The 27,479-nt window shown below is 39.2% G+C and overlaps 2 protein-coding genes and 1 pseudogene across 2 annotated transcripts; 2 read left to right on the forward strand and 1 right to left on the reverse strand.

Annotated features, from left to right (window-relative positions):
• Positions 1 to 3,752: 3,752 nt before the first annotated feature.
• Positions 3,753 to 18,050, reverse strand: LOC146679998 (P-selectin-like). The gene is made up of 28 exons (XM_085447433.1): positions 17,588 to 18,050; positions 15,653 to 15,842; positions 15,460 to 15,523; positions 14,937 to 15,341; positions 14,671 to 14,775; positions 14,388 to 14,579; positions 14,090 to 14,275; positions 13,780 to 13,968; positions 13,352 to 13,558; positions 13,075 to 13,254; positions 12,833 to 12,962; positions 12,705 to 12,748; positions 11,215 to 11,296; positions 8,348 to 8,474; positions 8,140 to 8,218; positions 7,605 to 8,009; positions 7,383 to 7,487; positions 7,100 to 7,291; positions 6,798 to 6,983; positions 6,488 to 6,676; positions 6,219 to 6,404; positions 5,875 to 6,081; positions 5,565 to 5,753; positions 5,296 to 5,481; positions 4,971 to 5,177; positions 4,666 to 4,845; positions 4,430 to 4,559; positions 3,753 to 4,347 (listed from the first exon to the last, which is right to left on the reverse strand). The coding sequence occupies exons 2-28, from the start codon at positions 15,653 to 15,655 to the stop codon at positions 4,287 to 4,289; spliced, it is 4,416 nt and encodes a 1,471-aa protein (XP_085303559.1). The 5' UTR covers positions 15,656 to 15,842; positions 17,588 to 18,050; the 3' UTR covers positions 3,753 to 4,286.
• On the forward strand, positions 17,762 to 20,000 carry LOC146679999 (dynein axonemal heavy chain 6 pseudogene; annotated as a pseudogene).
• Positions 20,001 to 23,411: 3,411 nt separating this feature from the next.
• On the forward strand, positions 23,412 to 24,383 carry LOC146680000 (14 kDa phosphohistidine phosphatase). Its single transcript, XM_085449236.1, has 3 exons — positions 23,412 to 23,638; positions 23,965 to 24,089; positions 24,174 to 24,383. Exons 1-3 carry the CDS (start codon positions 23,425 to 23,427, stop codon positions 24,264 to 24,266), a joined length of 432 nt encoding a protein of 143 aa, XP_085305362.1. The 5' UTR covers positions 23,412 to 23,424; the 3' UTR covers positions 24,267 to 24,383.
• The last annotated feature ends 3,096 nt before the right edge of the window (positions 24,384 to 27,479 follow it).

Here is a 27,479-nt window from a genome sequence, read left to right on the forward strand (position 1 = left end):
CTTATATCTAATTATCTTACTAAAAAAAAACGATAAAAGACTGCATAACCTCAGAGCATCTAAGTGGCTAGAAAAGAATTCAATGCAAAATCCAGATCAAAAGGTAACTAATGTATAGTGGCTGTGCAGAAACGCTGTTGAGTGTGGTTCCTGAACATGGAAGGACACTTTCATTGGAGTTTTGTAAAGTTTGTAATATATTATTTAATTTAGTTAAGTCTGTTACTGTTATTATCTTGTAACCATATAATTTCCTCAGGGATTAATAAGTGTTCTGATTCTGATTAAAATAATAAAAACAAACTGTGATTTTTCCATATGTTAACACAAAGGTTCCAAGGACGTCTTTGAGGCTGCCTCTAATGTGTATAAAAATACAATACCAGCAACCAGCAGGGGGAGATAATATATTTAAATCCACTGAGTCGGTAGTAAGCTAAAAACATATGAAGTACAAAGCCTTTAAAAAGACATTATTAACACACACACACACACACACACACACACACACACACACACACACACACACACACACACACACACACACACACACACACATATATCTTCTGCTTATCCTTTTAGGGTCCCTTGGGGGAGGGCTGGGGCCTATCCCACCTATCTTAGGGCAACTATTTGCACTCACATTCACAACTATGGGCAATTTAGAGTTTCCATTTAACCGATCCCCACTAACTGCATGTCGCAGTACCCACACATGAACACGGACAGACCATGCAAACTCTACAAAGAAAGATCCCGGCCTGATGGTGGAATTTAACTCAGGATCAGCGCAACAGTGCTAACCACCACACCACGTGTGCATAGTATTAACAACATATTAAACAAAAACTTTAACTTACTGATATTTAAAACAGCATCCAGAGCATGTTTGAATCTACCTGTTACCACTGCATTGTAATTAATATTAGTAACTGTACAACTGTTCTAAATAAGACTTGTTGTTTATAGTTGTGTATCACATGATGGACTGGCTTCTTCAGGCAGCCTGTGAATAACATGAAAAACAAAAAGAAAGCTCTCAGCATTTTCTTTTTTGTTCATTCTTTGAATTTCTTTTTTTTATTGCTAGGTTGGCAAAGGCTGTGTGGAAGGGTGGAGCAGCAACGCATAATTTCAACACTGACCTTACTTGGGTAAGTTTCTTTCTCGTGAGAAACAAACAGAGATATTATCACTTTTGAGGGGTGTTGCAATGAGATTCCATATGCTCTCTTACTTCTATAACATATACTTGAGAAAAACTGAGTATGTTTATGTTTTATGTAGCAAAAACAGATGCAGCAGAAGGTAAAAATAGCTCCACACTCGACTGCAGCTAATAGAGTCTGTTTATAGTCTAAGGGGAGAAAAACCAAACAAAAAAAACCCAACATGCAGTGACAGTAGCATGACACTAGTATTGCTGATCGTAATAACCTAGAATGAAGAAAAAACACGATCCAATTGTCAGCCTTCATATTTAACATTTACACAATTTTATGAAATTACATGCACAAGTATGTCTTGGGCCACTTCAGACCTCTGTGTGTCTACAAATGACAGCTGGTGAACCAATCATGAGAAAGCCAGGGTTACGCTTAACCCGACAGGTTGTGTTGAATGTCTGATTTACCTTCTGAGCAGCTATGGTATCCATTTTCTGACTGATCCAGAGAAAGGCATTACACAGCTAAGGGCACAAATGGGTTATGCATAATTTAATGTAATATAATCGAACAGGTTTCTAATATAAAAATAACAGATTTCAAAGTATTTGTATAGCGTTTTTCTAGTCACACTGACCTCTCAAAGCGCTTTATACCAGCAGCAACATCTAATAATAGGTTCATACTTTAATCTATACATTTTTACTTATGAAGGAGTGTAGAATCACCACTTCATCTGACTAGTATTTCATCGGACTGTGGGAGGAAACCCACACAAGCACAGGAAGAACATGCACAATCCACACATAAAGGTCCCAACTAGGATTCTAAATAGGAACCTTCCTACTGAGAGGTGATACTGCCAATCCACGTATTGTCATCAGAGCTCTGACAATGTGATAACTGTAACAGTACTACGACGAGCCCTGTTCATGCTAATAACTTATAATGATTCACTGGAAGCAGGATCGATGCGCCAGAGGAAAAAATATTCCTCGCTGGAATATTGAATTACCACGTTAGTGAGAATCCCGGCTTATAGATTCCTGTCCGATATTATGTACCTTCAGTGATTGCTTCCCTTCCTGGCTTCAGATTCTTGGACCCTTCCTTTTCCCTGCTTATTGGAAGATTTAGCGTGAGCTGAGAGCGTGACCGGAGTGTGAGGAACGGCTGAGACCCCGCGAGTGTGGAGCACCTGTCCTGACTTTGAATGGCAGCTCTTTGCCAATTTCAATACTAAACTGCTCACGTTTGGCACCTTTCTCTCTCAAAACCATGTTCACAGTTATATTGTTGATAGTCTCCTGGCATCTCCCATCTTCACATGATGTTGCATTACACTGGGTTTTAAGAAAAAGCTCACCAATAAAAGGTCACTTATCACTTCAAAACTCACACAGATTCTTGTTTTTCTTTGTACAGAAGACTGTGTCTTTTTCCTTGATGACTGATATAAAATCATTAGTTTTAGGATAAGATTTATTGAGTTTATCCCATCAAATTTACTTTGGGAAATTGCTCTGTCACAATAGTTAAACACAAAAATAAAAATGGTGGAATGGTGTATAGATCAGTAAAATAAGATATAAACAAATATACAAGCATATAAAAAAAACTTAATGAAATAAATAACAGAATGAATATTTTACAAGGTAAAACTACTAATCTATGCAACAAAAATTGTGATACACTTCTATCATTCAACTTCCTTCTATTTTTTCCTGAGTTAGTGTACATCTCCACACACATATCTGTAGAGTGGATATTATTTGATTCATACAGGGCCCTTGAATTGTTACTGATCCACGTGCTGTTATTATCTGTCATCTGCACCAGAAAAAAATAACAACAATAGTTAAGACTAACAGTACTTCTCATAAGTAACAATGAAGATCATGATGAAAAGGACTGAATAAGAAAATCCTGACTTATTTTTATAATAACACCATAAAATGCTCTGTGAACCTGTAAACACAAGCTGCTACTTCAGTTAAACATTTGCTTTTCTAATCAACTCAAATATAAACAAAAAAGGTGTTACAGCAGTAAAATAAGTGTGTTTTTTAAACACAATTAAAAATCAGTGTCAGGCTTTTGTAAGTTTCCCTTTTTTTTATCATACAATAAGTGGATGTTGTCACCTTCAGCCTTATGTAAGACATTAGGTCCTTTTCCTGTACCACTAAAGTGCTTTCACAGATAACAATCAGTTTATTAAAACAAACAATGAGCAATGGGGAAATGAAATACACAGGAATACAGTTCTTCCTTCCTTGAATAACTGCTAATGACCTTCATGAGAGAGAAGAGAGAGGTCTGAGCATTTTCAAAAGACATTCTTGTTTAGCCCTTAAAAAAAACACACGGTGGCAGAAGGTCATTGTGAAACTGCAAGATCAGGTTGATGATGGGCAGAACTGATGAGTCAAGCTTAAATTCTGGTTCCACATGAGCCTGGAATAGATCCTGCTTGGCTACGCATTTACAGCAATGTGGTGACACAGCTGAACTGTTATTATTAGTCCTGATGAAGAAAAGTGAATGTGCCAACAGCAAACAAAGACATTTGTCTTCATATTTTTTCCAAAAAGGTTTATTAGGTTTGCATATATTCCAGAATTTCATAAAACATCAACTGTAAAATTTCATAGTATAAAAAAACAGTGAAGGTAAAAGAAAACACAACTTTACACATAAAAACAATAAAATAAAAATTCAATTCGAACTATCCTATTCTAAAATAAATAGTAAATAAATACATATCAAATTATTCACATTTGTGCAGCTAAATGACAATTCACACATAACGTTATGTAACATTTATGGTGACATGAATCGTGCCACCTTTCCAGCATTTTCATGAAGTTGTAGAACAATATGTTCAATATGAAATTCCATTCTGGAGGATATACATGTTGTAACAACATTTCAGAGCAATTGCAGATCTTTTAAAAGTTTCAGGAAAATTCAAATGTCACATTATGTCACTCCTTGTCACATTTAGTATGGCTGTTTTTTTCCCATCTGTTATGCTAGTGTATATGATATGTACTTTTTGCATTTCTGTGGAGAAATATACAGCTGTCTGTAGCTGCCTTAGAGGAAGAGAAGTGTCTTCTATATTAGGCTGTCGGTGCTGTTTTTGTAGCTCTGTGGGGAAGACTCTATGTCAGAGTTGCTGTGAAAAAAGAGAGGAGAGGATAAGACAACAAACTTCAAAAGAAAGATGAAGGAAACAAAGAGGTGAATCCTTCTCTTACCTGCTCAGCTCATATGCGTCAGCTTTCTTCTTCATTTTTTTCAAGAGCCACAAAGCCATAGACACACCAAATAACAAGGCAGTGCCCCCTGTTGCCACACCAACGGTAACTGCAGCTACTGGAGCAGGAGCTGTGGAAACATTGTAAAACGTGAATAATGTGAACTTTTGAACAGAGATTTGTAAGTGTGCACATTTACATTTTGTGTACCATTTGATCTGTTGTTGCTCATTTACCTTGACAGGTGGGTTTCTCTGCAGTCCAGTTGCCATGATGACCACATGTCAGCAGCTCAGGTCCTTCTAATGAGTAGCCTTGGTCACAGGTGAAGGAGCACTGAGAGTTGTAAACTGACTCAGTGCTGGAGCAACTGATGTGACCGTTTTCAGGAGCCTCAAGCAACAAACATGTAACAGCTGTTGTAAAAGAAAGGAAGATATTGCATATTGAAAAAGTGATCTCACCTGTGCTCGTAAGATTCTGAACATGCAAATGACGTTTTGAACAACAAGTAATCCAGGTAAAATGGGTTCACATGTACCTGTGCAGGTTGGTGATCTGGAGGTCCATTGGCCTGGATGTGTACACTCCATGCTGTGTGCACCTTGCAGCTCATGTCCTTCATCACATGTAAAATGACAAACCATGCCAAGTGGATGGGGTGTGTCATGACTAAGAAATGAAGACAGAGAAGGGCTGCAGCTTATCTGACCATTTGTTGGGACCTCTGGAGCAGGACATCCTTTTGCTACAAAAGGGAAACAAAAGAGTAAAATATTACTAATATGTCATGACATAATCAATCCAAGAAAAAAACTGGAGTAACACTGTTTGTAGTAAATATTGATATAATTAGTCTTTCAGACCTTTGCATGTAGGTATGTTTTCATTCCACTGTCTGTCCTCAGAACACTTGATGGTGTTTGCTCCCTGCAGTTCAAAACCTTCTTCACAGCTGAAGCTGCAGGTGGAGTTTGGTCGCAGTTCAGTCTCAGATTCACTGCACTGCATGATGAGGGGAGCTTCTCTCTCTGGATTCTGGCAAAGGATGGCTGACACAGAAACATGTGTATTTTATTGAACGTGTCCTCATGATATAGAAGATGGTGGGTTATACTTTTCGTGTTCCTCTTACCTTCACAGTGAGGAATCTGCTGATTCCATGTACCTCCTGATGTGCAGGTCACTCTACTGGCTCCCACTAAATGGTAACCTTGGTCACAACTGAAGCTGCAGGTGTTTTTGTAGCTGAACCTCGTATCAGCATCTTCTCCACAGCTGACAAAGCCATTTGTCAAGTTTTGCAGCGCAGGGCACTGAACAGCTACAAAAGAGAGAGGCAACAGAAGGAGTTAAATGAAAGCTTTTATTATAATCATCATGCAAATCATCCCCCAAATAACAAAAACTACACAACGATGAAAGGTAAAAACATGTGGCCGTACCAACACAGTATGGCTGGGATCCATTCCAATTTCCTGATGATTCACATTGCAGAGATGGAGATCCAGACAGTACATAACCTTCATCACAGATGAAACTGAACACCATGCCAGCTGGATGGGTTGCCTCATGACTAACAAAAGAAGACAGAGGAGGGTTGCAGCTTATCTGGCCATTTATTGGGACCTCTGGAGCAGGACATCGGTTTTCTAAAACAAAACAAAAAAGAAGAAGAAAGAAAATTATTTAGTAACATTTTAGAACATAATCACACAAACACTGTTAAAATGTTATGATGAGTAAAAAGTGTTTTCAAATAAATATTGATATAATTAGTCTTTCAGACCTTTGCATGTAGGTATGTTTTCATTCCACTGTCCGTCCTCAGAACACTTGATGGTGTTTGCTCCCTGCAGTTCAAAACCTTCTTCACAGCTGAAGCTGCAGGTGGAGTTTGGTCGCAGTTCAGTCTCAGATTCACTGCACTGCATGATGAGGGGAGCTTCTCTCTCTGGATTCTGGCAAAGGATGGCTGACACAGAAACATGTGTATTTTATTGAACGTGTCCTCATGATATAGAAGATGGTGGGTTATACTTTTCGTGTTCCTCTTACCTTCACAGTGAGGAATCTGCTGATTCCATGTACCTCCTGATGTGCAGGTCACTCTACTGGCTCCCACTAAATGGTAACCTTGGTCACAACTGAAGCTGCAGGTGTTTTTGTAGCTGAACCTCGTATCAGCATCTTCTCCACAGCTGACAAAGCCATTTGTCAAGTTTTGCAGTGCAGGGCACTGAACAGCTACAAAAGAGAGAGGCAACAGAAGGAGTTAAATTAAAGCTTTTATTTTAATCATCATGCAAATCATCCCCCAAATAACAAAAACTACACAACGATGAAAGGTAAAAACATGTGGCCGTACCAACACAGTATGGCTGGGATCCATTCCAATTTGCTGATGCTTCACATTGCAGAGATGGAGATCCAGACAGTACATAACCTTCATCACAGGTAAAAGTACAGGTGGACTGATAGCTGAATGAGCCCAGAGGATCGGAGCATTTCATGGATCCATGTGTCGGCTCTGACATCTTCTCACACTGAATCACTGTAGACAACAGGAAAAAAAACATCAGTCCATGACTCCATCACTGTGTAGTAAATAATAATATAATTACAAAAAAAAAAGTAGCAATATTACGAGCTATTAGCACTTAAACTCACTTTCACATGTAGGGGTTTTTTCTGACCATTTTCCTGACCCCGTGCACCTCAGAGGAGTCTGCACACTCAGCTTGTATCCTTCCTCACAGGAATACTGACACAAGGAGTCATAGGAGAAACTGCCATAGTTGTGAGAGCAATTTACATGTCCTTTATCTGGAACAATCACCTCACTTTTGTTACACTGCACAACTGACAACAAATAAAACACACAGTTAGATATCAAATCCTTTATGTGACTTAAAATATGTATTTAAACTACGCTGTCATTTTGTTTTCTTACCTTGGTCACACTTGTCTCCAAAAAACCCTTCAAAGCAATCACATTTGTGGCTGTTGATGGTTTCAACACACTCTCCATGCAAACAGGAGTCAATCTTACAAGCCGCTGGAAAAAACAGACATGCTTTTAGAAATTTTACCTATTATAGTAAAATAATGTGTCACATAATTAATCTTAATTTTTTAATCTGCTCTAGTATATTAGTCCCAAAATTTTGCTCACCTGTGTAGCACAGAGCAGTCTTTGATTTTGTACATCTCTCGTCATTCCACTTGCCTGGTTCTTTGTCTCTTTTAATGTACATCTCCACACAATCCTCACTGATCTTTGAATTTATTTCTCTCTCGCCATTGTTCGGTTCTCCTTTTGCCCAGTTGGTTGCTTCCTCTGTCAGAGGCTTGTTGGTTCCTACCCAGGTCCAGACATTATTGATCTTACGGATTCCAATCCAGTAGTAGCCATTTTTCTTGGGCAGCCAGTTGTTAAGATGCTCAATCTCTTCCCGGTTCTGGATGGCCACCATGTCTGTGTAGTGCTCCTGGCACCAGCTTCGTGCATTTTCCCATGTCATTGTGTTGTTTGAATAGAAATAAGACCAGGACTCTACACTAGTCCACATGCACAGCACTAAGGACAGAGAACAGAGATACACATTAGATGCATATGTGGCAGAAAGGATGGATTTTAAGAATTTCTCTTTGGTTGTAAAACTTGCAAGAGTTACACTGATGTTTCTGCTTGCATCAAAATTCTTTACCTAAGCAAATGAAGGTGAAATTCATCCATGAAGCAGAGCTCTTATATCCCCATGTCTTAAGTAGTCCAAAGCAGGAATCCTATGAAAATAAAATCACAAAACAAGTTAAAATACATTTACAGCGTGCTATCATCATTAAATATAAGATAAAAGTGAAATAATGTTCTCTGAAAAGATTGATATTTAAATTACTAACCCTTCTACTCACCATGTTAACTAATATGCCTGATAGCCTACAGAAGATTGTTGATCCTTCCGCCTCAGTATATTTAAGGATAAAATGATTCTGAGTGTGATCCACTGGATTGCCTCCTCTTATATATGACTCCATCCTCCTACAGGAAGCCTTTCAGCGGAATTTCCCGCAACATTTCCCAATGCTGAATTCCACAGAAGGCTTCAGGATCATTTCCCACAAGAAAGAAAAAAGACAAAAGGAAAACTTCTATTGTCTGTCATCATCAAAAAAGCATTAAATGATATTAACTTAAACAAATTCAAATAAATTCAATCAATATAAGTATTGATAACTTTATATGCTGCAACACTGGCTGCCAGCTGTGTTCACACATTGTCTGGTCCTACGGAATCAGAATCTGAAATATCAGTTTATAAAACTGTTGGTTTTCTGTTGTCTTATGTTGAAACAGAGGATGATGATTTTCAGTGTGCTTGCCAAAACAGTTTGGATCTGGGTCAGCTCCACCGAGAGGAAACCTTTAGACCCATAGGGATGGAAACAGTGAGTAGAGCATTGATCTTGACGTGGAAATGGTTTGCATGATTAAAAAACGGGGAAAATATATTCATTAGAGAATAAGGTCAGGTCTTTGGCTCAGGTTTATAAAAATATTTGTAATCCTTTTCAGGTTAAACAAAGACACCGAAGTTTGTCATGAACAAGCGAGGGACATATTAGTAATAATCTAATTATAAATGGGTGGATATTATGAGGTACCGGGGAGCAGACTGGGAGACTGGGAAAACATCAAATGTTGTTATTTGTGATGTTTTTTTGTTTTGTTTTTTACAATGTATTACAACTGATGTATTTATTTATTTATTTGTGGTGAACATAAAGATGAACCACAGATAGAATATTTGTAACTGTTGCATGGATACTGGTTTATGCCATTTAGATAAAACAGGAATGAATAATGTGAGGAGAAAAATAAATATTATTCATAATGAATAAGTTGTAATAATTCATCTCTCAAAGAGTTACCTATCGTGTTAGAAAAGTCAGAGTTATTCAGAATGAATTATCAGAGTAGTCCTGCGTTGTTCCTTACTTTTTTGAATATGTCGTATCTGTTTCTATAAATAAGGATGAGTAATATCGTCTTATCTGTCTTTAGTTACTCATTATTGTCACTACATTTACACTTATTCATAAAAAGATAAAGGACATTATTTATCCTTCTGGAATTGAGCCACTGGTAAATTTTGTGTTATCATTTTGGCCAAAGCTTCCTTTCAGGAAGGCTTTCACTCATATACGCACACCCCCACACAGACACATGCATACACAGTAAGTCCTTGTGACTCATTTCATGTGAGAGTATAGTAAAGGATCACATCCTGACTTTAAACCTACACAATTATAAAGTTAAATTTATGCAATAGGTCAAATGTGACATTCCTCCAAAATCTTTGTCCATATCAACATGATGTCGTCACCCAGTTGCTGGAGACTTGTCAGCTGCACATCCATGATGTAACTCTCTCTAAAATGTGCTCTTTTGAGTTGAGAACCGGTGACTGTGGAGGCCTTTGGTTACAGGGAAATTGTCAGGTACAAGAATTTCAAAACTTACTTTTCATGCTCACATTTCTTTCTTGTGAAGAGTAAATAGAGCTATGGATTATTCTGGACCTGTTTTGCCATAAACTTGCACTGAATCTCTTAGCAATAGTATTGCTGTTCTAGTCAGTGGTAATAATATCTCATACTGAGTCACTAGAAGTAGAATCAGTTTACCAGAGATATAAAAAAAAACCCTAACAGCACTGAACCGTCAGCCTTAGTCAGAATTATTTATCATTATCTTTAAATGAAGTGAATGCATAAGTTCAATGAGGAGAATTTGTATTCACTCATCAGCCCTGCATGGGTATTCAGGTATGTTAAAATTATGTAAAAAAAACAAACAAAATAATGATGAAAAGTACAAGTTATTGAAATATGTAGAGCATGTTGTGTGGAAAGAAATATTTTAAAAACATTCAGACATCTGAAAGTGTGTATAAGGATGTATAAATATGCCAGGATGACCTGACTTAACTAACTGTGGTAGTTTCCTCAGTTTATACTGTCCTTTACTAATAATAAATTACTAATAACTTTGACTTGCTATTCTTTGCCCATTCTAATAGCCATCTGCTCACCTGTTTGGCTTTTTTTTCAACCTGGGTAATTATGAACACCCCCCCCCCCTCCCCCAAACAAAGCATGATTAAAATGCTTGTTATTAATACCAAAATAATATTTCCTGTTATTCCTTTTTTCAGATAACAGCCTTATCCTTTGCCAAGCTGCATACAAATGAATCAAGTTCAGGAGAAGATATGATATTCTTAATAAATCCCAAAGTTGGTAAATTTAATAGTTACAGCAGTTAAAGATGTGACAAATAATTATACAAATATAAATGTTCAATGAAAGTGATATTATGACAATCATATGACAATTTAAAATATTTCTAAATCAACAAAATAAGAACAGGATTTAAAATGGTGCAAAATTTTGTATAGGAAATATCAAACTTTAAAATAATCTTCACCACTTGATGTTAAATTGCTGCATTTCCCATCATTCCATTCTCCTCAGTTTCGTCCTGAGTTAGTTTACAAAAAAAACAAAAAACACAGCGGCTATTTGGCTCATTTGTTGCTGATGAATCATTACCGATCCGTATGCTGTTATTCTCAAACTGTGTCCAAATTTCACTCTTGTGTTTTTTGGGGAGTGGAATCCAGAAATACAGGGAGAAAATATCCTTTGCAGCAGGATAGAGACCAGACAGTCATCCTCCTCTTGGTTTCAACATCATGTCTGTGAATCTGGCCTGGCACCACTGTCTGGCCTGGGTCCAGGTCATTGTCTTGCTGGAGTCGTGATGCATCCCGCAGACAGTAGTCTCATCCAAAGAATTATCTGAAAACATTCAGAATAATTCATAGTGTGATGATTATAACATGTAACAGTGTTGCATGTTCCATGACATCAGTCACACATTTTGCTAGCATCAAATCTAAAACCCAAAAATAATATCAATAATTTATATCAACCTTAATCCTATATTATTAATCTGTTGCCTACCCAAGGTGAAAGGTGGATATATTTACATCCATTATGATGCTTATTATCATTAAAAATGACTGATGAGAAAATGTCTCATTTACTCAGATGTTATGTTGTTTGACAGAAGCTGCTGCTGAAGTTAAATCTTTGCTTATCTGATCAACCCAAACATAAGATAAGAAAGTGCTGCAGCAGTAAAAATAATTGTGCGTCCATTCAGTGCATCTAAGGGTCATTGCCAGGTTTTTGTAAGCTCTCATTTTTACATTCAGGGCAGCCTTAGCATAGAATAACTCGATGTTCACAACATGTTGTCATATTCAGCCTTATGTAAGATATCTGACCCTTTCCTGTCCCACGAAAGTGCTTGCACAAATGACACTCAATTAAAACAATGGATAGAATACCCAGAAATATAGCTTTTCCTTCCTACCTCTCACTTTTCAATTTTATTCTGCTTTGTCATGTCCTTTATGATGGAAAGGTTGCTGGAGAGACAAAAGGTCCAGGCAGCTTTCAAAAGAGATTCTTTCTCAACCTCTAAAAAAAGTCATGGTGGCAGAAGGTCATTGCTAAAACTGTGAGAGTCGGTGCATGTCGTGCAGAATTGATGAGCCAAGTTATGAAAGCAGACGGCTTCAGACCCTGCTCGGCTAAGCATTTCTATCATTGTGGTGACAAAACTAATGGAATATTTTTATTGGTCATTATAACAAAACATGGAAGTGCCAAAATCTAATTTTTTTAAACAATATTTATTTGTTTTGTGTGTACATGAGAACATTACAGTTACAGTGGCTCAGTAAATAAAAATAAAAATATAGCTTTGTACAAGCAAACACCTGAATAAACATTCACCACAATTTTCTTTTAGAAAATAAATACCACATAAATACTAAAAAGAATTCACAGGTATGCAGGGAAATGGCAGCTTACATGTTATGTGACGTTTAAAGTAACAGGAATAGCCACATTTTCCCAGCATTTTCATGAAGTTGTAGAACAATATGTTCAATATAAAATTCCCACTGGGAGGAAATACATGTTGAAACAACATTTCAGAGCGATCACAGATCTTTTTACAGTTTACAAAGGGATACAATGATTCAGTGGATGTGTCTAAATAAGCTCTTTTTCTTACATTGGCTTTGCCTTATTAGAGTGTTATACTAGTGCAAATAATATGTTGTGCAATAATGTGGTAAAAATTTACAGTATTCATATTTGTTTATTAAGAATATCAGAGATTTCTATATTAGGCTGTCAATGCTGTTTTTGTAGCTCTGTGAGGGAGACTCAGTGCTGCTGTAATAAAAGAGAGAAGATTAGCACTGAAATTTCAATAAACTTAAAAATAAAGAAAATAAAAATGGTTAATCCTTCTCTAACCTGCTCAGGTCGAATTTGGTTACATTCTTCTTCATTTTTTTCAAGACCCACATAGCCATAGACACACCAGATAACAAGGCAGTGCCCCCTGTTGCCACACCGGCAGTAACTGCAGTAATTGGAGCAGGAGCTGTGGAAACACGGTGAAATGTGAATAGCGTCAAACTTTGAACTGAAACTTGTTATGTTAAGTTTATGCATTTTAACTTCTTGTTCCCCTTGTTCTGTTGTTGCTTATTTACCTTGACAGGTGGGTTTCTCTGCAGTCCAGTTACCATGATGACCACATGTCAGCAGCTCAGGTCCTTCTAATGAGTAGCCTTGGTCACAGGTGAAGGAGCACTGACAGTTGTAAACTGACTCAGTGCTGGAACAATTGATGTGACCGTTTTTAGGAGCCTCAAGCAGCGGGCATCGAACAACTGTTGTAAAGGACAGGAAGATGTCACTTTCATGTCATTAACATACAAATGAAGTTGTGAACAACAAGTAATCCAAGTAAAATGGGTTCACATGTACCTGTGCAGGTTGGTGATCTGGAGGTCCATTGGCCTGGATGTGTACACTCCATGCTGTGTGCACTTTGCAGCTCATGTCCTTCATCACATGTAAAATGACAAACCATGCCAAGTGGATGGGGTGTGTCATGACTAAGAAATGAAGACAGAGAAGGGCTGCAGCTTATCTGACCATTTGTTGGGACCTCTGGAGCAGGACATCCTTTTGCTAAAACAAAGAAAAAGAAAGAAAGAAAGAAAATTAATCAGTAACATATAAGAACACAGACACTGTTAAAATTGCTATGATGAGTGAAAGGTGTTTGCAATAAATAGTGATACAACTAGGCTTTCAGATGAATGATGGCTGACACAGAAACATGTGTATTTTATTGAACGTGTCCTCATGATATAGAAGATGGTGGGTTATACTTTTCGTGTTCCTCTTACCTTCACAGTGAGGAATCTGCTGATTCCATGTACCTCCTGATGTGCAGGTCACTCTACTGGCTCCCACTAAATGGTAACCTTGGTCACAACTGAAGCTGCAGGTGTTTTTGTAGCTGAACCTCGTATCAGCATCTTCTCCACAGCTGACAAAGCCATTTGTCAAGTTTTGCAGAGCAGGGCACTGAACAGCTACAAAAGAGAGAGGCAACAGAAGGAGTTAAATGAAAGCTTTTATTTTAATCATCATGCAAATCATCCTCCAAATAACAAAAACTACACAACGATGAAAGGTAAAAACATGTGGCCGTACCAACACAGTATGGCTGGGATCCATTCCAATTTGCTGATGCTTCACATTGCAGAGATGGAGATCCAGACAGTACATAACCTTCATCACAGGTAAAAGTACAGGTGGACTGATAGCTGAATGAGCCCAGAGGATCGGAGCATTTCATGGATCCATGTGTCGGCTCTGACATCTTCTCACACTGAATCACTGTAGACAACAGGAGAAAAAACATCAGTCCACGACTCCATCACTGTGTAGAAAATAATAAAAGTACCAAAAAGTAGTAGCAATATTATAAGCTATTAATACTTAAACTCACTTTCACATGTAGGGGTTTTTTCTGACCATTTTCCTGACCCCGTGCACCTCAGAGGAGTCTGCACACTCAGCTTGTATCCTTCCTCACAGGAATACTGACACAAGGAGTCATAGGAGAAACTGCCATAGTTGTGAGAGCAATTTACATGTCCTTTATCTGGAACAACCACTTCACCTTTGTTACACTGCACAACTGACAACAAATAAAACACACAGTTAGATATCAAATCCTTTATGTGACTTAAAATATGTATTTAAACTACGCTGTCATTTTGTTTTCTTACCTTGGTCACACTTGTCTCCAAAAAACCCTTCAAAGCAATCACATTTGTGGCTGTTGATGGTTTCAACACACTCTCCATGCAAACAGGAGTCAATCTTACAAGCCGCTGGAAAAAACAGACATGCTTTTATAAGCCTTAGTAAAAATAATATATCAAATAAACTATTTCTAAATGTTTTATCAGTAGATTACCTTGATAATAATGAACCAGAATAACAAATCTAAGGCAGCTAAAATAAAGCATATAAGCCCCAAACTGTTGCTTACCTGTGTAGCACAGAGCAGTCTTTTTTTTCATACACCTCTCGTCATTCCACGTGCCTGGATTTTGGTCTCGTTTAATGTACATCTCCACACAGTCCTCACTGACTCCTACACTTTGTCCAGTTTTGCCATTGTTCGGTTCTCCTTTTGCCCAGTTTGTCGCTTCTTCTGTCAGAGTTTTGTTGGTTCCTACCCAGGTCCAGACATCATTGATCTTACGGATCCCTATCCAGTAGTAGCCCTTTTTTTTGGGCAGCCAGTTGTTAAGATGCTCGATCTCCTCCCGGTTCTGGATGGCCACCATGTCTGTGTAGCTCTCCTTGCACCAATTACGTGCATCATCCCATTTCATTGATTTGTTTGAATAGACATAAGACCAGGACTCAACACTAGTCCACATGCACAGCACTAAGGATACAGAACAGAGATACACATTAGATGCAATTTTTTGCAAAAATGCAAAAAATGTTAAGTTTCTATCAGGCTATAAAACTTGCAGGTGGGATGATGTCTGCATTGCACATACTTGAGCAGATAAAAGTGAACTGGATCCATGATGCACGTGCCTGAAATAATCCATAGCACAATTCCTAAAAAATAAGTTAGAAAGATGCATTAACATACATTAATAGTATACTATCAATCACAGGCTATAAGATACAACTGAATAAATCTGCAGTGCAGAGAATGGAATTTAAACTGATTCAACTTCCACTTACCATTTTAAGTGATTCTTTAGCCTTTGACTTCAGTGCAGATCGATGTGATTCTGAGGGTTTTGCGCTGAAGTGCCTGCTTTTATGATGCTTGGCTTGGTCCAGGTTTCCTGAAAGCTTTCATAACAATTGGACTTTTGAGTGGAAACTCCACCCCGACTCTTATACTCCTCCACTCTACGAGAGGCTGTTCCTTTTGAGATAAAAAGAAAAGCAAAAGTAAAGTTAAAAAGAAAAGAAAAATAACAAATGAAATTCTGTTATTTATTAACACAGTTGCTATTTTCATTAGTATGAAGTTCTTTCAGTATTACTTTCAGTATCATTATCATAAGCAGAAAACAAGTGTATTTACTTCGGTTTACAAACTATTTTCATGAAGTTACTAGTTACTAGTGTATTACATTTTGTGCTACCTTATATGAGTATCACACTACACTGCACTGCACGTGCAAATATTGCATTTTTAAACATATGCACAACCACTGCATATAGTGTTCTTCACTGAGATGCCATCAAAACATGCTGCTCAGAGTGCTTTAGAGAACAATAACACATGCAAAAAGCCCCACACAGTCCATCAGCCCTGCTTCAAAAGCACCTGTGAACATCATTTAAGTGATCCTCTCATTAATTCGGGTGAGAATGTTGATGAGGAGAAGATCTGTCAAGCTAAACTGACTGAGTTAAAATAACAGGCAGTGGTTATTGAAGTCATTGTTCTTACTCTATTAACCATGGTTATCTGCAGGAAAACATGTACAGTCATCACTGCTTTGCATAAAAAGAGCTTCCCAGGGATACTGATGCTAGTAAGATTGCACCTAAATCAACCAATTATTGGAGCATGAAGAACTTTAAAGAGAGAAGTTCAGTTGTTATAAATACGTTTTCAGGGCACCTTACAAAGCCCAGCAAGCGCCAGTACCATCTCCTAAAGCAGGGGTTTCAAACACAAGGCAGGGGGCCAGAACTGGCCTGCCAAAGACTCCAATCTGGTCATTGGATAGTTTTTGGAAAATGTCAATGAGAGGATACATTTTATTTTTTCAACTGCATTTTCTATATTTTTATCAGCTTATGAAAATACCACGCTAAACTGAAATAGCAGAAAAGTTCCTACTTTTTTACTGTCTACGAAATAAAAAAAATTTTCTCCATGGGCTCACGTTATTAAAATGGGCATTTTTTGTTAATTAACAAGATGTTTTATAATTTTAGGACAGACTGGGCAATGAGCTACCAGACTTCTAATTTCTTACAATTTAAGTCCAAAGACTGATCCTGACAGATTTCTTTCATTTACCAAAACAGCATTTCTTTCTCACGAACAAAAAGAGATGTACTGTTGAAACTTATTTTTCTTGTATCACAGGGTTTAAATGTGTAGTTAAACTTCTTTAGATTGATAGAAAGAGTTTCACTGGTCTGGCCCACTTTACATGAAAGGGGGCTGTATGTGGCCCACAGTGTAAAATGAGTTTGCCATCCTTGTCCTAAAATTATTCAGTTGCTTAGGAAAGACAGCAGGCAGGTGTGAGTGTGAGTGAGACTGATGTTTTTCAAAAAACTACAGGTACTGCAGAGGCCTGTGTTAAAAGTCATTTTTTCTCTGATGAAGCCCCTTTACAATTGTTTGAGACAGCCAGAGAAATGATTGTCCAGAGACGAAAAGGTGAGCTCTAACATCAGGCCTGTGTCATGCCAACAATAATGAATCTTGTGACTATTCGTGTGTGGGGTTACGTCTCATACATAGGCGTGGGATCACTCACAATTGTGCCTAAAAACATAGCCATGAATAAAGAATGGCACCAAAACATGAAAGCATTTTTCCCAACCACCAACAAGAACATTTTGCTAAAAAACAATGCCATTCCCAGCATGCTGGAGCAAAAGTGATAGCTAAGCTTGGGGAACAGAGGTGGCTGCACTTACCTCAGCTGTGGTGATGGGGCTCTGTGTGGGTTGAGTCACCTCTGATGTGTTTGTGGGTTGGTCTGTCTCAATAACTTTAGCGACATGTTGAATAGTACCCAGGGCTGTTCTCTTCGGTAGAATTATTTCGTGTTTGGAGTGGTTAGAGATGGGGACCTTAACAAATGGCCTTTGATGGTTGTTGATCTCAAGGAGCCCTTCCCCAACACTCAGGTGTCTCAAGGCAGTGTTCTCATCGGGTTCGTACAGCACCAGGGGGTCACAAATGTCAAAACTTTGGGGTACTCTGCACCACACTTGGACTGCTTTTCCAGCAGGAATGGTCACATTGCTCTTCCCAATTCTCACTGTGGCTGGGTCACATCCTGCTCTTTGTGGTACTTGTATGAAGTTTACCATAGCCATCACTTGCTCTTCGTCTGTACCAAAAGCTTTGCGTAGGAGACTATACAATAAAGCACTGGCCTCTCGGTCTGTGAGTTTGTGATTGTCAACTTGGGGAAGGAGTTTGTGGAAAACCCTCCAGTTGACCTGGCTAATCTCTATAATGACATATCCCCTACCACCCCATTGATCTTCATCCTCAGCTCAGGTTCTGACCCAATGGGTGCCTTCCAGCGCTTTGCAAATAAGAGAGGGTGTCTCGACAGGGTCGAGGCTATCTCACTGGGGCAAGGCCAGGGACCTATAGCGGAGAAGATGATCCATTCAGCGCTGACAAGTGGCAACTGGGTCTTCTTGCAAAACTGCCATCTGGCTGTGTCTTGGATGTTAGCCATGGAGGAGCTCATTAAGACCTTCACTGACCCTGACACATCAGTCCATGAGAACTTCCGTCTATTTCTCAGTTCCATGCCGACCAAAGTATTTCCTGTTACAGTGCTCCAGAACTCCGTTAAGGTGACTAACGAGCCTCCTAAAGGCCTGCGAGCCAACATGCAACGAGCCTTCACAGAGATCACCAGCAGTTTCTTTGAACACCACATTTTGGGACACCAGTGGAGGAAGATTGTCTTTGGAATCTGCTTTTTCCATGCAATCATCCAGGAGCGGAAGAAGTTTGGTCCCCTGGGCTGGAACATCCGCTACGAATTCAATAACAGTGACAGAGAATGTGCTCTGCTCAACCTCAACCTGTACTGCAAAGATGGCACCATCCCTTGGGATGCTCTGGTCTACATCACTGGTGAGATCACATATGGAGGGAGAGTGACGGATGCCTGGGACCAACGGTACCTAAGGACAATCCTCAAAGGCTTTTTTTCTCCAGAAATTCTGCAGCCTGGCTACACGTACTCCCCCTCAGGTGTTTACTACGCTCCAGAGTCAGATGAACTCGAACAATATAAGTATATTGAGAATCTTCCAATCATTGATGATCCTGAGATCTTTGGTATGCATGAGAATGCCAACTTGGCTTTTCAGCGTCAAGAAACTATAACTCTGATCAATACCATACTGGATGTTGATCCTTGTTCTTCAGCACAACAGGGAGCTAAGAGTAACGATGACATAGTCTGCGAGCTCGCCGAACTGATTTTAGCCAAACTGCCCGAGCGACTGGACATGGATGAAGCAATTGACACACTGTTTATCAAAGACACCAATGGGCGCATTAACTCCCTCACAACTGTTTTGGCCCAAGAAGCAGACCGATTCAACAACTTGCTTAAAGTTCTCAGGATGTCTCTTATCACTCTGCAAAAGGCAATAGCAGGTCTCGTTGTGATGTCAGAGAAAATGGACCGAATCTACACAAGCTTTCTGAACAACCAGGTCCCCACCCACTGGGCAAACTCTGCCTACCCTTCCCTCAAACCGCTGTCTTCTTGGGTCAGAGACTTGACTCTCAGAACTTCCTTTATCCAGACTTGGATCACACGTGGTCAGCCCAAATCACTTTGGATCTCCGGGTTCTTCTTCCCTCAAGGCTTTCTTACTGGAGTGTTGCAGAATCATGCCCGGCGTTACAGTTTGCCTATTGATGAGCTTAATTTCCGCTTCAGCGTGGTGCCGGCCTACAGGGATGAGGAAGCAGTCTGTGAGGCTCTACGCACTCTTCCCATTGGTGCAAAACAAAACATGGATGAGGAGGACGGTGTACTTGTTCACGGCATGTTCATGGATGCCTGTCGCTGGGATGATGTCGGCATGGTGATTGATGATGCGCTGCCTCGGGTTATGAACGCCATGCTGCCGGTGGTGCACTTTGAGCCACAGCAGAACTACGTTCCAGAGCCTGACCTCTACCACCCTCCTCTGTACAAGACCTCAGCCAGAGCTGGCACTCTGTCCACCACAGGTCACTCAACTAATTTTGTGGTAACAGTAATGCTTCCCTCCAAGCGACCCAGCGACTACTGGATATCCAAAGCCTCCGCACTCCTGTGCCAGTTGGATGATTAAATGTTTATTCGAGTGCAAAGTAGAATTTTAAATGTCACCAAAACATTTGCACAGTAGCAACTGTAATAGCAACACAGACCGCAATAAAAATTTCACCTGACTGAGCTGTGTAGTGTCTTTGTTTTCTGATGCAAGGCTCTTAGCGAGTTCAAAGAGGTCTTGACCTTGGAGTGAAAACAAGCGTCTCCTGATATTCCAGGCGAGTTCCTTTCTCTCGGTCGACATGTTGTATGTATTTCTGATTATCCTTCAGCTCGATAGTGACTAGGATGCGTCACACTCCCCTCACTGCAGTACGGTTCCACGTCGAGGCAAAGGTCCCCTTTTCGCCTCACTACCTGGACACCTACTCGCTGGCTTGGCTGGAGTAGCAGCCTTGGTCACGATTGTGTCGTGGTTCTGGTATCACTGGATCTGCCCTCGACGACTGTAGAGGAGAGATCCCAGACGAGCCCCCACAGTTTGTTACGGGTCCCAGATGTGAAGACCACAATAACAAAAAGAATACAAATCTGTAAAAATAAAGGTAGAGTCTCAGAGAAAGAATCACAGGAGCACTCGTATCTTTTCCCGAATTGCGTCTCTTATTTCAGATCAACAAATATAATTTACATCCAGTGTTTTCACTTGTCAGATATGCTCATTAACTGTAAAAGGTAAATAAAAGGCATTTGGCAAATATATGTATCTATGGTTGTTACATTTCTCCAGTTTACACTGTTAACCACACTATTCCTTCACTCATTTACATCAGCAGTGCAGATACCATACAATGCCTTAAACATCTTATTGCTCTTTCTCACATATAGGGCAAACTCAAAATAGCTTATCCACAAATCAGATATAAGTGCATAAATCTTACTAGATTAGACAAAACACACCTGAATGTATTACTTTGCAATGTAACAACATAAATGTACATGCATTCTTAGTTTATTCTTAACATTTCCACATCACTTGAACCGTAAATTGTATATGAGATATTTTAAACTCGAATAATCTGATGTCAGGGCCTTTACAGTTCAATTGGAACACCACACACACATATTTGATTGTTAAATGGAGTTTACCAAGTTTAAATACATCCCGCGGGCTGGCAAACTCTCGCGGTAACTCTCGCGAGACTTGGGGCTGCGCAGCTCGGCTTTATCACCGCTGCAGTGCCGCGCTTCAGTAACTTTCAAGGTTAAGGTTATATCGGCGGTGTCAACATAACTCTCAGTAAATACCGAAGTAGAATGAGGCACAAAACCCTCATACACTGTATTTTTAAGACGATACTGACCTGTACAAATAAAGGTAGAGTCTCAGAGAAAGAATCACAGGAGCACTCGTATCTTTTCCCGAATTGCGTCTGAGAGGACAGGAAGTAGGTCCGCTCTAGGCAACCGCGGGCGAACGACTACAGTGTCAACAGTTCTGCTTATTATTTCTCACTTTTACTCCCCTCAATTGTTATGGACTACACGTAATGAATGTAAAATAATAATTGTCTTAATTGCTGGCATATATTTTTCTTAAAAATAATAAAATTTACCAAAATGTGGTAGCACATTTGTGCTCACCATCATCAAATGTTTGGGTCCATAGCCAGGAAACTCCCCAGACCTTAATTCCACTGAGAACCTGGTGGACAAACAAAAATCCCCAAAACTCCAACCGCTGATTATGCACGAACTGGCTGCCGTCAGCCAGGATGTAACCCAGAGGCTGCTTGAAAGAATGGCAGGATGCCAGGGCATATGTCACAGGTCTTAAGAAAAGGCCAAATATTTTTACAAATATTGACCCTTTGCATAAACTTAATGTGATTGTCAATAAAACACATTTTGACACGTATCCTCAGTGTACAATACAGTACAGTACAGTGTACAATAGAAACAACTAATAAAAAGGTCTAAAAACACAGAAGCAGTAAACTTTGTGAAAGCATATACCTGTGTCATTCTCAAAGCTTTTGGCCACAATTGTAATTTGTTAAAAAAAAAAAAAAAAAAAAACACCTGAGGGGAAAAGAAGAACAAATTCAAAGACAAAGCAAATTGTATGACATAGGGTACTTAAGCGTTTCCTGGTGAAGCAACAATGGTACAGAGTACACACAAAAATACACGTATTAAATATAAGGCCACCGAGAAGGAAATTCTTTTTCAAAGCTCTGAAATACTGGGAGCTGATAAGAGTCTATCTGTGATTGACTTGTGTGCCACTGACATGCTTTCTTGGATGTCAGGAAACAATATTATCTTCATCAGCACTAATGAGGATTTCTTGTGTTTGCATTTGTGTTTCAAGAAATCTCATGGCCCATGTCTAAACCTCAACTGTATGCAATGAATCATTCTGACTAATACACAACAACAGTACAAAGTGTGCTAACAGACACTGCATAGACTAAAACATGCTTTTCACAGTTCAGAACTGACATGTCATTGAAAAGGAGGTGTTAGTAGAAAGCAAGGGGAAAGATTTTGTAGGAACGATCACGACAGTCACTTGTTTGCGAGTGTCTTGAGATGGAAAATGTGCGGCACATAGGAGCAGAGGTGCCTGCTGGCTGCCTGCGTTTCCAGAAGTGACAGTTTACATCCTTCCTGTCTGAGCTGAGGCATGGGATTGTAGCTACTGTTATTGACACACTTTGCCTTACTCCCTTCCACAATTAGATAAAACAAACTCTCTGATTAACTAACACAGCTATGAATAGTAGAACAATTACACAGTTGTAACTAGAATGGAACAGACAGTTACACAACTCATCACTATTAGTTACAAAAAATGTAAAGGTTTATTTGACTTCCCTGTCTTATTGGCTTGGTTATATGGGACAGGTTTTGTCTTTTTAGAGGTTTATCTTTCTCTGACTGTCCTAAAACTTCTGTGTCCTTTGGCTCCAAGCTTAAGGTAACATGATAAATTACTTCTTAATGAAGTCACAGGGCAAACGGGAGTCTAATCACGCAAAGCAAAACCATGCATCCTGCTCCCCGCTGAAGCGTTCTTGATGTGAATCCAAAAAGATAGGATTCCTTTGGATTAAGAACCAAAAGGCCCTCAGAGGGAGGATCAAACCTAACTCTGAGGTTTGATCTTGACCTCTGATCTCTCCGATAAACACCAGCGGACAATCTGCCGCATGCTGCAGAAAACGGCCGAAAGCAGAAAATTCTCATACCAGACTTAGACATTTGACGATCTCACTTCTGCGTCTGAGTAATGTATCATAAAGTTTTCTAATGCAAATCCACGGTATACAGAGACTGCAAGGAACGCAAATTCAAACACTTCGCACTCACTGCCATATGAAGGCGCCAGCGTGCGAGCGCACTGTTAAATCTGCACATTTATGGCAACAAGTCGCGAATGTCCTGCCGCTTTAAGAAGCGAAGTAGAAATCCTGACCCAAATAAAGGTATGTGTGAGAGCTACTCATGTTCTCTGTGGTCAGTAGACCTCTGCGCAGTTTGAGAGTCTGCGGCGTTTTGCGTAAATCTACAGTCGCAATGGCAGACGCTCTGGCTAAAATCCCCGATGTAGAGATTGATCCAGAGGGAACTTTTAAGTACATACTGGTCAGAGTAAAAGCGAAAGATGGCGATGTGCATAAAGACATTGTCCGTGGCACAAAAAATGCCGAATATCACAGTAAGTTATTATAGTTTGTTTCAAGGAGAGCGTCAACTGCGTCAGTTTAGCGCGAGATATCGTGCAGACCAGTGACTGTTGGTGCAGATGAAAACCTGCATGTAGTCTATTTTGCAATGTTGTCTCATTGTTATGGTCCCTTTGGTGGATTTTGCAGACGTGCATTGCGGAATAGATACTGCACAGAGCAGAGGGATGAAATTCATGCCAACCTAGTCGTTGGAGACAACTACCAAATTTCCGTATTTGATTCTAATTGCTATTTTTATTAAATTGTAACTAAATTACAATCTCAATTTCTTCTAAATGTCTTCATACATTTTCAGATCATATTTTTGAGAAGGTCAACCCTGCTATGGAGGCCTTGGGGATGGAGTGCAAATGCCTTGGAGGAGGAAAGATCGAGCACAACAACCAAGAGAAAAAAATAAGGGTGTTTGGAGAATCCACTGTAAGTTAACTAAAAGCTGAATGAAAAGTTAAAATCTTCAGTAGTATTTAATTCACTAATGTCAGGTCTCTTGCTCACTCGCAGGCCTTTGGAAAAGCTGACCATGCTGTTTCTGTGGAGAAGCTGAAGACTTTCTTCAGCGACTATGAGATCACCTGGTCAGACGACAAAAAATAGTTGTAACCTTTGTGACATTTCAAACGTCCGCCTTTATTTAACAGTTCTGTGAATCAAACCACATAATGATGCTTTAACTGTTCTGTAACCATTCAAATACAGTCCTTCTGCATTTCACATTTGGTTTCTTACTCAATGAAAGCACAAATTCTGATTCTCTGCAGTTGTAAAAATTTTAGTCCTTCAGAATTGAATACTGTATATGAACTCTGTAGATATTCCTGTAAATACCTTTTTGACTTTTAGTCCCCATTGGCCTCAGTTGAATAGGAGTACATTTGCCAGGCGTAAAGTCCATACAGGAAAGGGTGAGTCTTTTGGAATCACAGACATATCCTGTTACACAGGAGGGAAAGTTTATTGTTGAAAACCCAAAAGAGAGATAACAAGCACTTTCATTTAACCTACGGATAATCACTTTTGTTTTTGTTTAAGTCCGGATAATGATAAACATCAAGCTAAATTCAGCAGAACTCTTTCTAAACGGTAGTGCAATAATAAATAAAAGCCTGCGATAAAATATCTTCAATCAAAAAACTAACAAAAACTCAGAGTGAGAAAATAGCCCGAGCTGAGTCATATTTTAAATCACACGTTGAATTTTTAAAAGTTCTTCCGCCTTCTGCATTTTATGGCTTTAATCCAGTTCAAATTTCACTTTTACTTTTATGCTGCCAAAAAAATGCACTTTTAAAATCGGTAGTAAACAGAAGGTACTTACACCAGACCACATGGTAATATTTAGCAGGCACAGTATTTGCTGTGATCAACTTCTTCAGTTTGCATGTTTGCATGCATTAGTAAAGGTCATTTGCAGATTCTGGGTCATTAACTTAAGCATAAATTGGTGTTTGATGACGGCACTGTAAACTTTGTAGTGGTGTTAAAGGGAACCACTTAGTTGTGTCACGTGATCCATGAGCACATGAATGATTTTTGTTTCATGCCTGTCCCTGTTGTGATATGGTACTGTGCAAACGTCTTGAACCACCCATCATTTCTTTGTTTATTGCACACAAAAAAGAAATATGTGCAAAAATACACAGAAATACAATTTATTATTATTTGTACATTTCTACTGAGCTTGAAAGGTAATACATGGAATGACCACATTTATTCTTTTCCAGAGCTTGAACTCACTTAGGCAAGTTTCTTTGTCATTTATTCAGGTAGTCACTTCACTACCTGTATGTGCCACGCAAGCTTCCACCATGTTTTACAGATGCCCAAAGACACCCACTGTTGTACTTCTCTTCTGTACATGTTGACAATTTAAACCAAAGATTTTAGTTTTGGATTCATCACTCCATAAGACCTGATGCTGCTGATTTTCAGTCCAGTGCTTGTATCATTTGGCACTCCTTGGCCTTTTCCCCTCTTTCCTTCCTTAAGAATGGCTACATGATGAGTCTTAAGTAAAAACTCATCATACACACAGTTTTTAAGGTTCAACTGAATCTCTCAGGTCCTATGTCAGGTCTTTGTTGAATTTTTTCCTATTAAGAACATGTTGTAGTTTTTAGGCCTGCCACTTCTCCACTTCACCAGTTTCCTCGAATATGTTAAGGATACTCGGGCTGCTAGTAACAAAAGGCCTAAAGATACAATTCAAAGTTGCTGCTTTACTAAGATGTCTTTTATCTGTAGTCACAACACTCATTCATCCCTTGAGCTAAGCGCCTTTTTAATGCATGACTGGTTCATAGGTCAAGTGGCCTGATTAACTAAAAAAACATCGAAAGTCTTCATGAACAAAGACATTGCTCAAGACCACCTAAAAAGTATAAAGAAATGAGTGGTAGTGACTGTGAAGAAACAAGATTCATTCTGGTGTTTATTTTTTAACATGACAAATTGTGTGTTTTAAGTGTGTTTCTCCTAAAGCAGAACACAAACGCTGCTTTTTCTCAGCTGTGTTAGCAGTACATGAAAATACTTTGGGTGACTTTACATTGACAGTTGATTGCTGTTTTTAATATTAAAAATTAGCTTTATTTTTCATTATAATAGACGAAAGAAGTAATAGACCTTTTACCATAAAAGACTGCATTTACATGAAATTCATTTTTCCGATGATATTTAGGTTGGCAGCATGCTAAATGTCACCACTGGCACACATTCCTGTACTTTCCGTTTCACTTTGACTCACTCAGTGCTTAAAAAATCACAAAGAAAACATTTGGATAGAAAGTACCATGTAGCTTTGCAGACAGGATTGGAATTAGCTCATGTCGACACTCTGAATAGACCTTAGTTCACACTGAGTCACATCAGAAGACTTAAAAAAAGTTACTGGCTAAATTCTGCCAAATACCCCATGACCCTAACAAAAAGAATAACAAAAGCCATTTTCCTTCCACTTTGTATTCCAATCTACAACCGGTTTCCTTTAAACTGATAACCTTTCCATTACCTAGGTATGGGGAGGTCTGTGTGGGAGGTAGGAGGCTTAAAGTGAGTTAGACTCAGCCCTTTTCTTGTAAAATGAATAATTTACAGTAAGTAATTAGCAAATTCTTTGTAATCTTATTAGAGGACACCATAATATTTCCATTGTTTTTTAAAGCATTTTTGCATATATTCATTTTACCCTATTTAAATGCATGTTGCTTTGAAGGTTCACTAGACTGTAAAAGTGTCTAATTTATTGAGATTAAACTGTAGTTTAGGTAACAATATATATATATATATATATATATATATATATATATATATATATATATATATATATATAAAACACCCAGCACGCCCCTGCGGGCGGTTTATCCTTCAAGCTCGGGTCCTCTACCAGAGGCCTGGGAGCTTGAGGGTCCTGCGCAGTATCTTAGCTGTTCCCAGGACTGCGCTCTTCTGGACAGAGATCTCCGATGTTGTTCCCGGGATCTGCTGGAGCCACTCGCCTATCTTGGGAGTCACCGCACCTAGTGCTCCGATTACCACGGGGACCACCGTTACCTTCACCCTCCACATCCTCTCGAGCTCTTCTCTGAGCCCTTGGTATTTCTCCAGCTTCTCGTGTTCCTTCTTCCTGATATTGCTGTCATTCGGAACCGCTACATCGATCACTACGGCCCTCTTCTTCTGTTTGTCTACCACCACTATGTCCGGTTGGTTAGCCACCACCATTTTGTCCGTCTGTATCTGGAAGTCCCACAGGATCTTAGCTCGGTCATTCTCCACCACCCTTGGGGGCATCTCCCATTTTGACCTCGG

This window comes from Copadichromis virginalis, linkage group LG23 (genome assembly GCF_057382275.1).
Source record: "Copadichromis virginalis isolate Kocher_CV1m ecotype Utaka linkage group LG23, C_Virginalis_male_GT1.1, whole genome shotgun sequence".
Lineage (NCBI taxonomy): Eukaryota > Metazoa > Chordata > Actinopteri > Cichliformes > Cichlidae > Copadichromis > Copadichromis virginalis.

What these genes read in the sequence shown, in the direction of transcription:
- LOC146679998 (XM_085447433.1), bottom strand. An exon ending in GCAGATTCCTCACTGTGAAG is followed by an intron (nt 5,482 to 5,564) that starts GTAAGAGGAACA and finishes TTTCTGTGTCAG; the next exon opens with CCATCCTTTGCCAGAATCCA. An exon ending in AGAGAAACCCACCTGTCAAG is followed by an intron (nt 4,560 to 4,665) that starts GTAAATGAGCAA and finishes ATGTTTCCACAG; the next exon opens with CTCCTGCTCCAGTAGCTGCA.
- LOC146680000 (XM_085449236.1), top strand. Translation starts at nt 23,425, where the DNA reads ATGTTCTCTGTGGTCAGTAGACCTCTGCGCAGTTTGAGAGTCTGCGGC. An exon ending in AAAAAATGCCGAATATCACA is followed by an intron (nt 23,639 to 23,964) that starts GTAAGTTATTAT and finishes ATACATTTTCAG; the next exon opens with ATCATATTTTTGAGAAGGTC. An exon ending in GGGTGTTTGGAGAATCCACT is followed by an intron (nt 24,090 to 24,173) that starts GTAAGTTAACTA and finishes GCTCACTCGCAG; the next exon opens with GCCTTTGGAAAAGCTGACCA.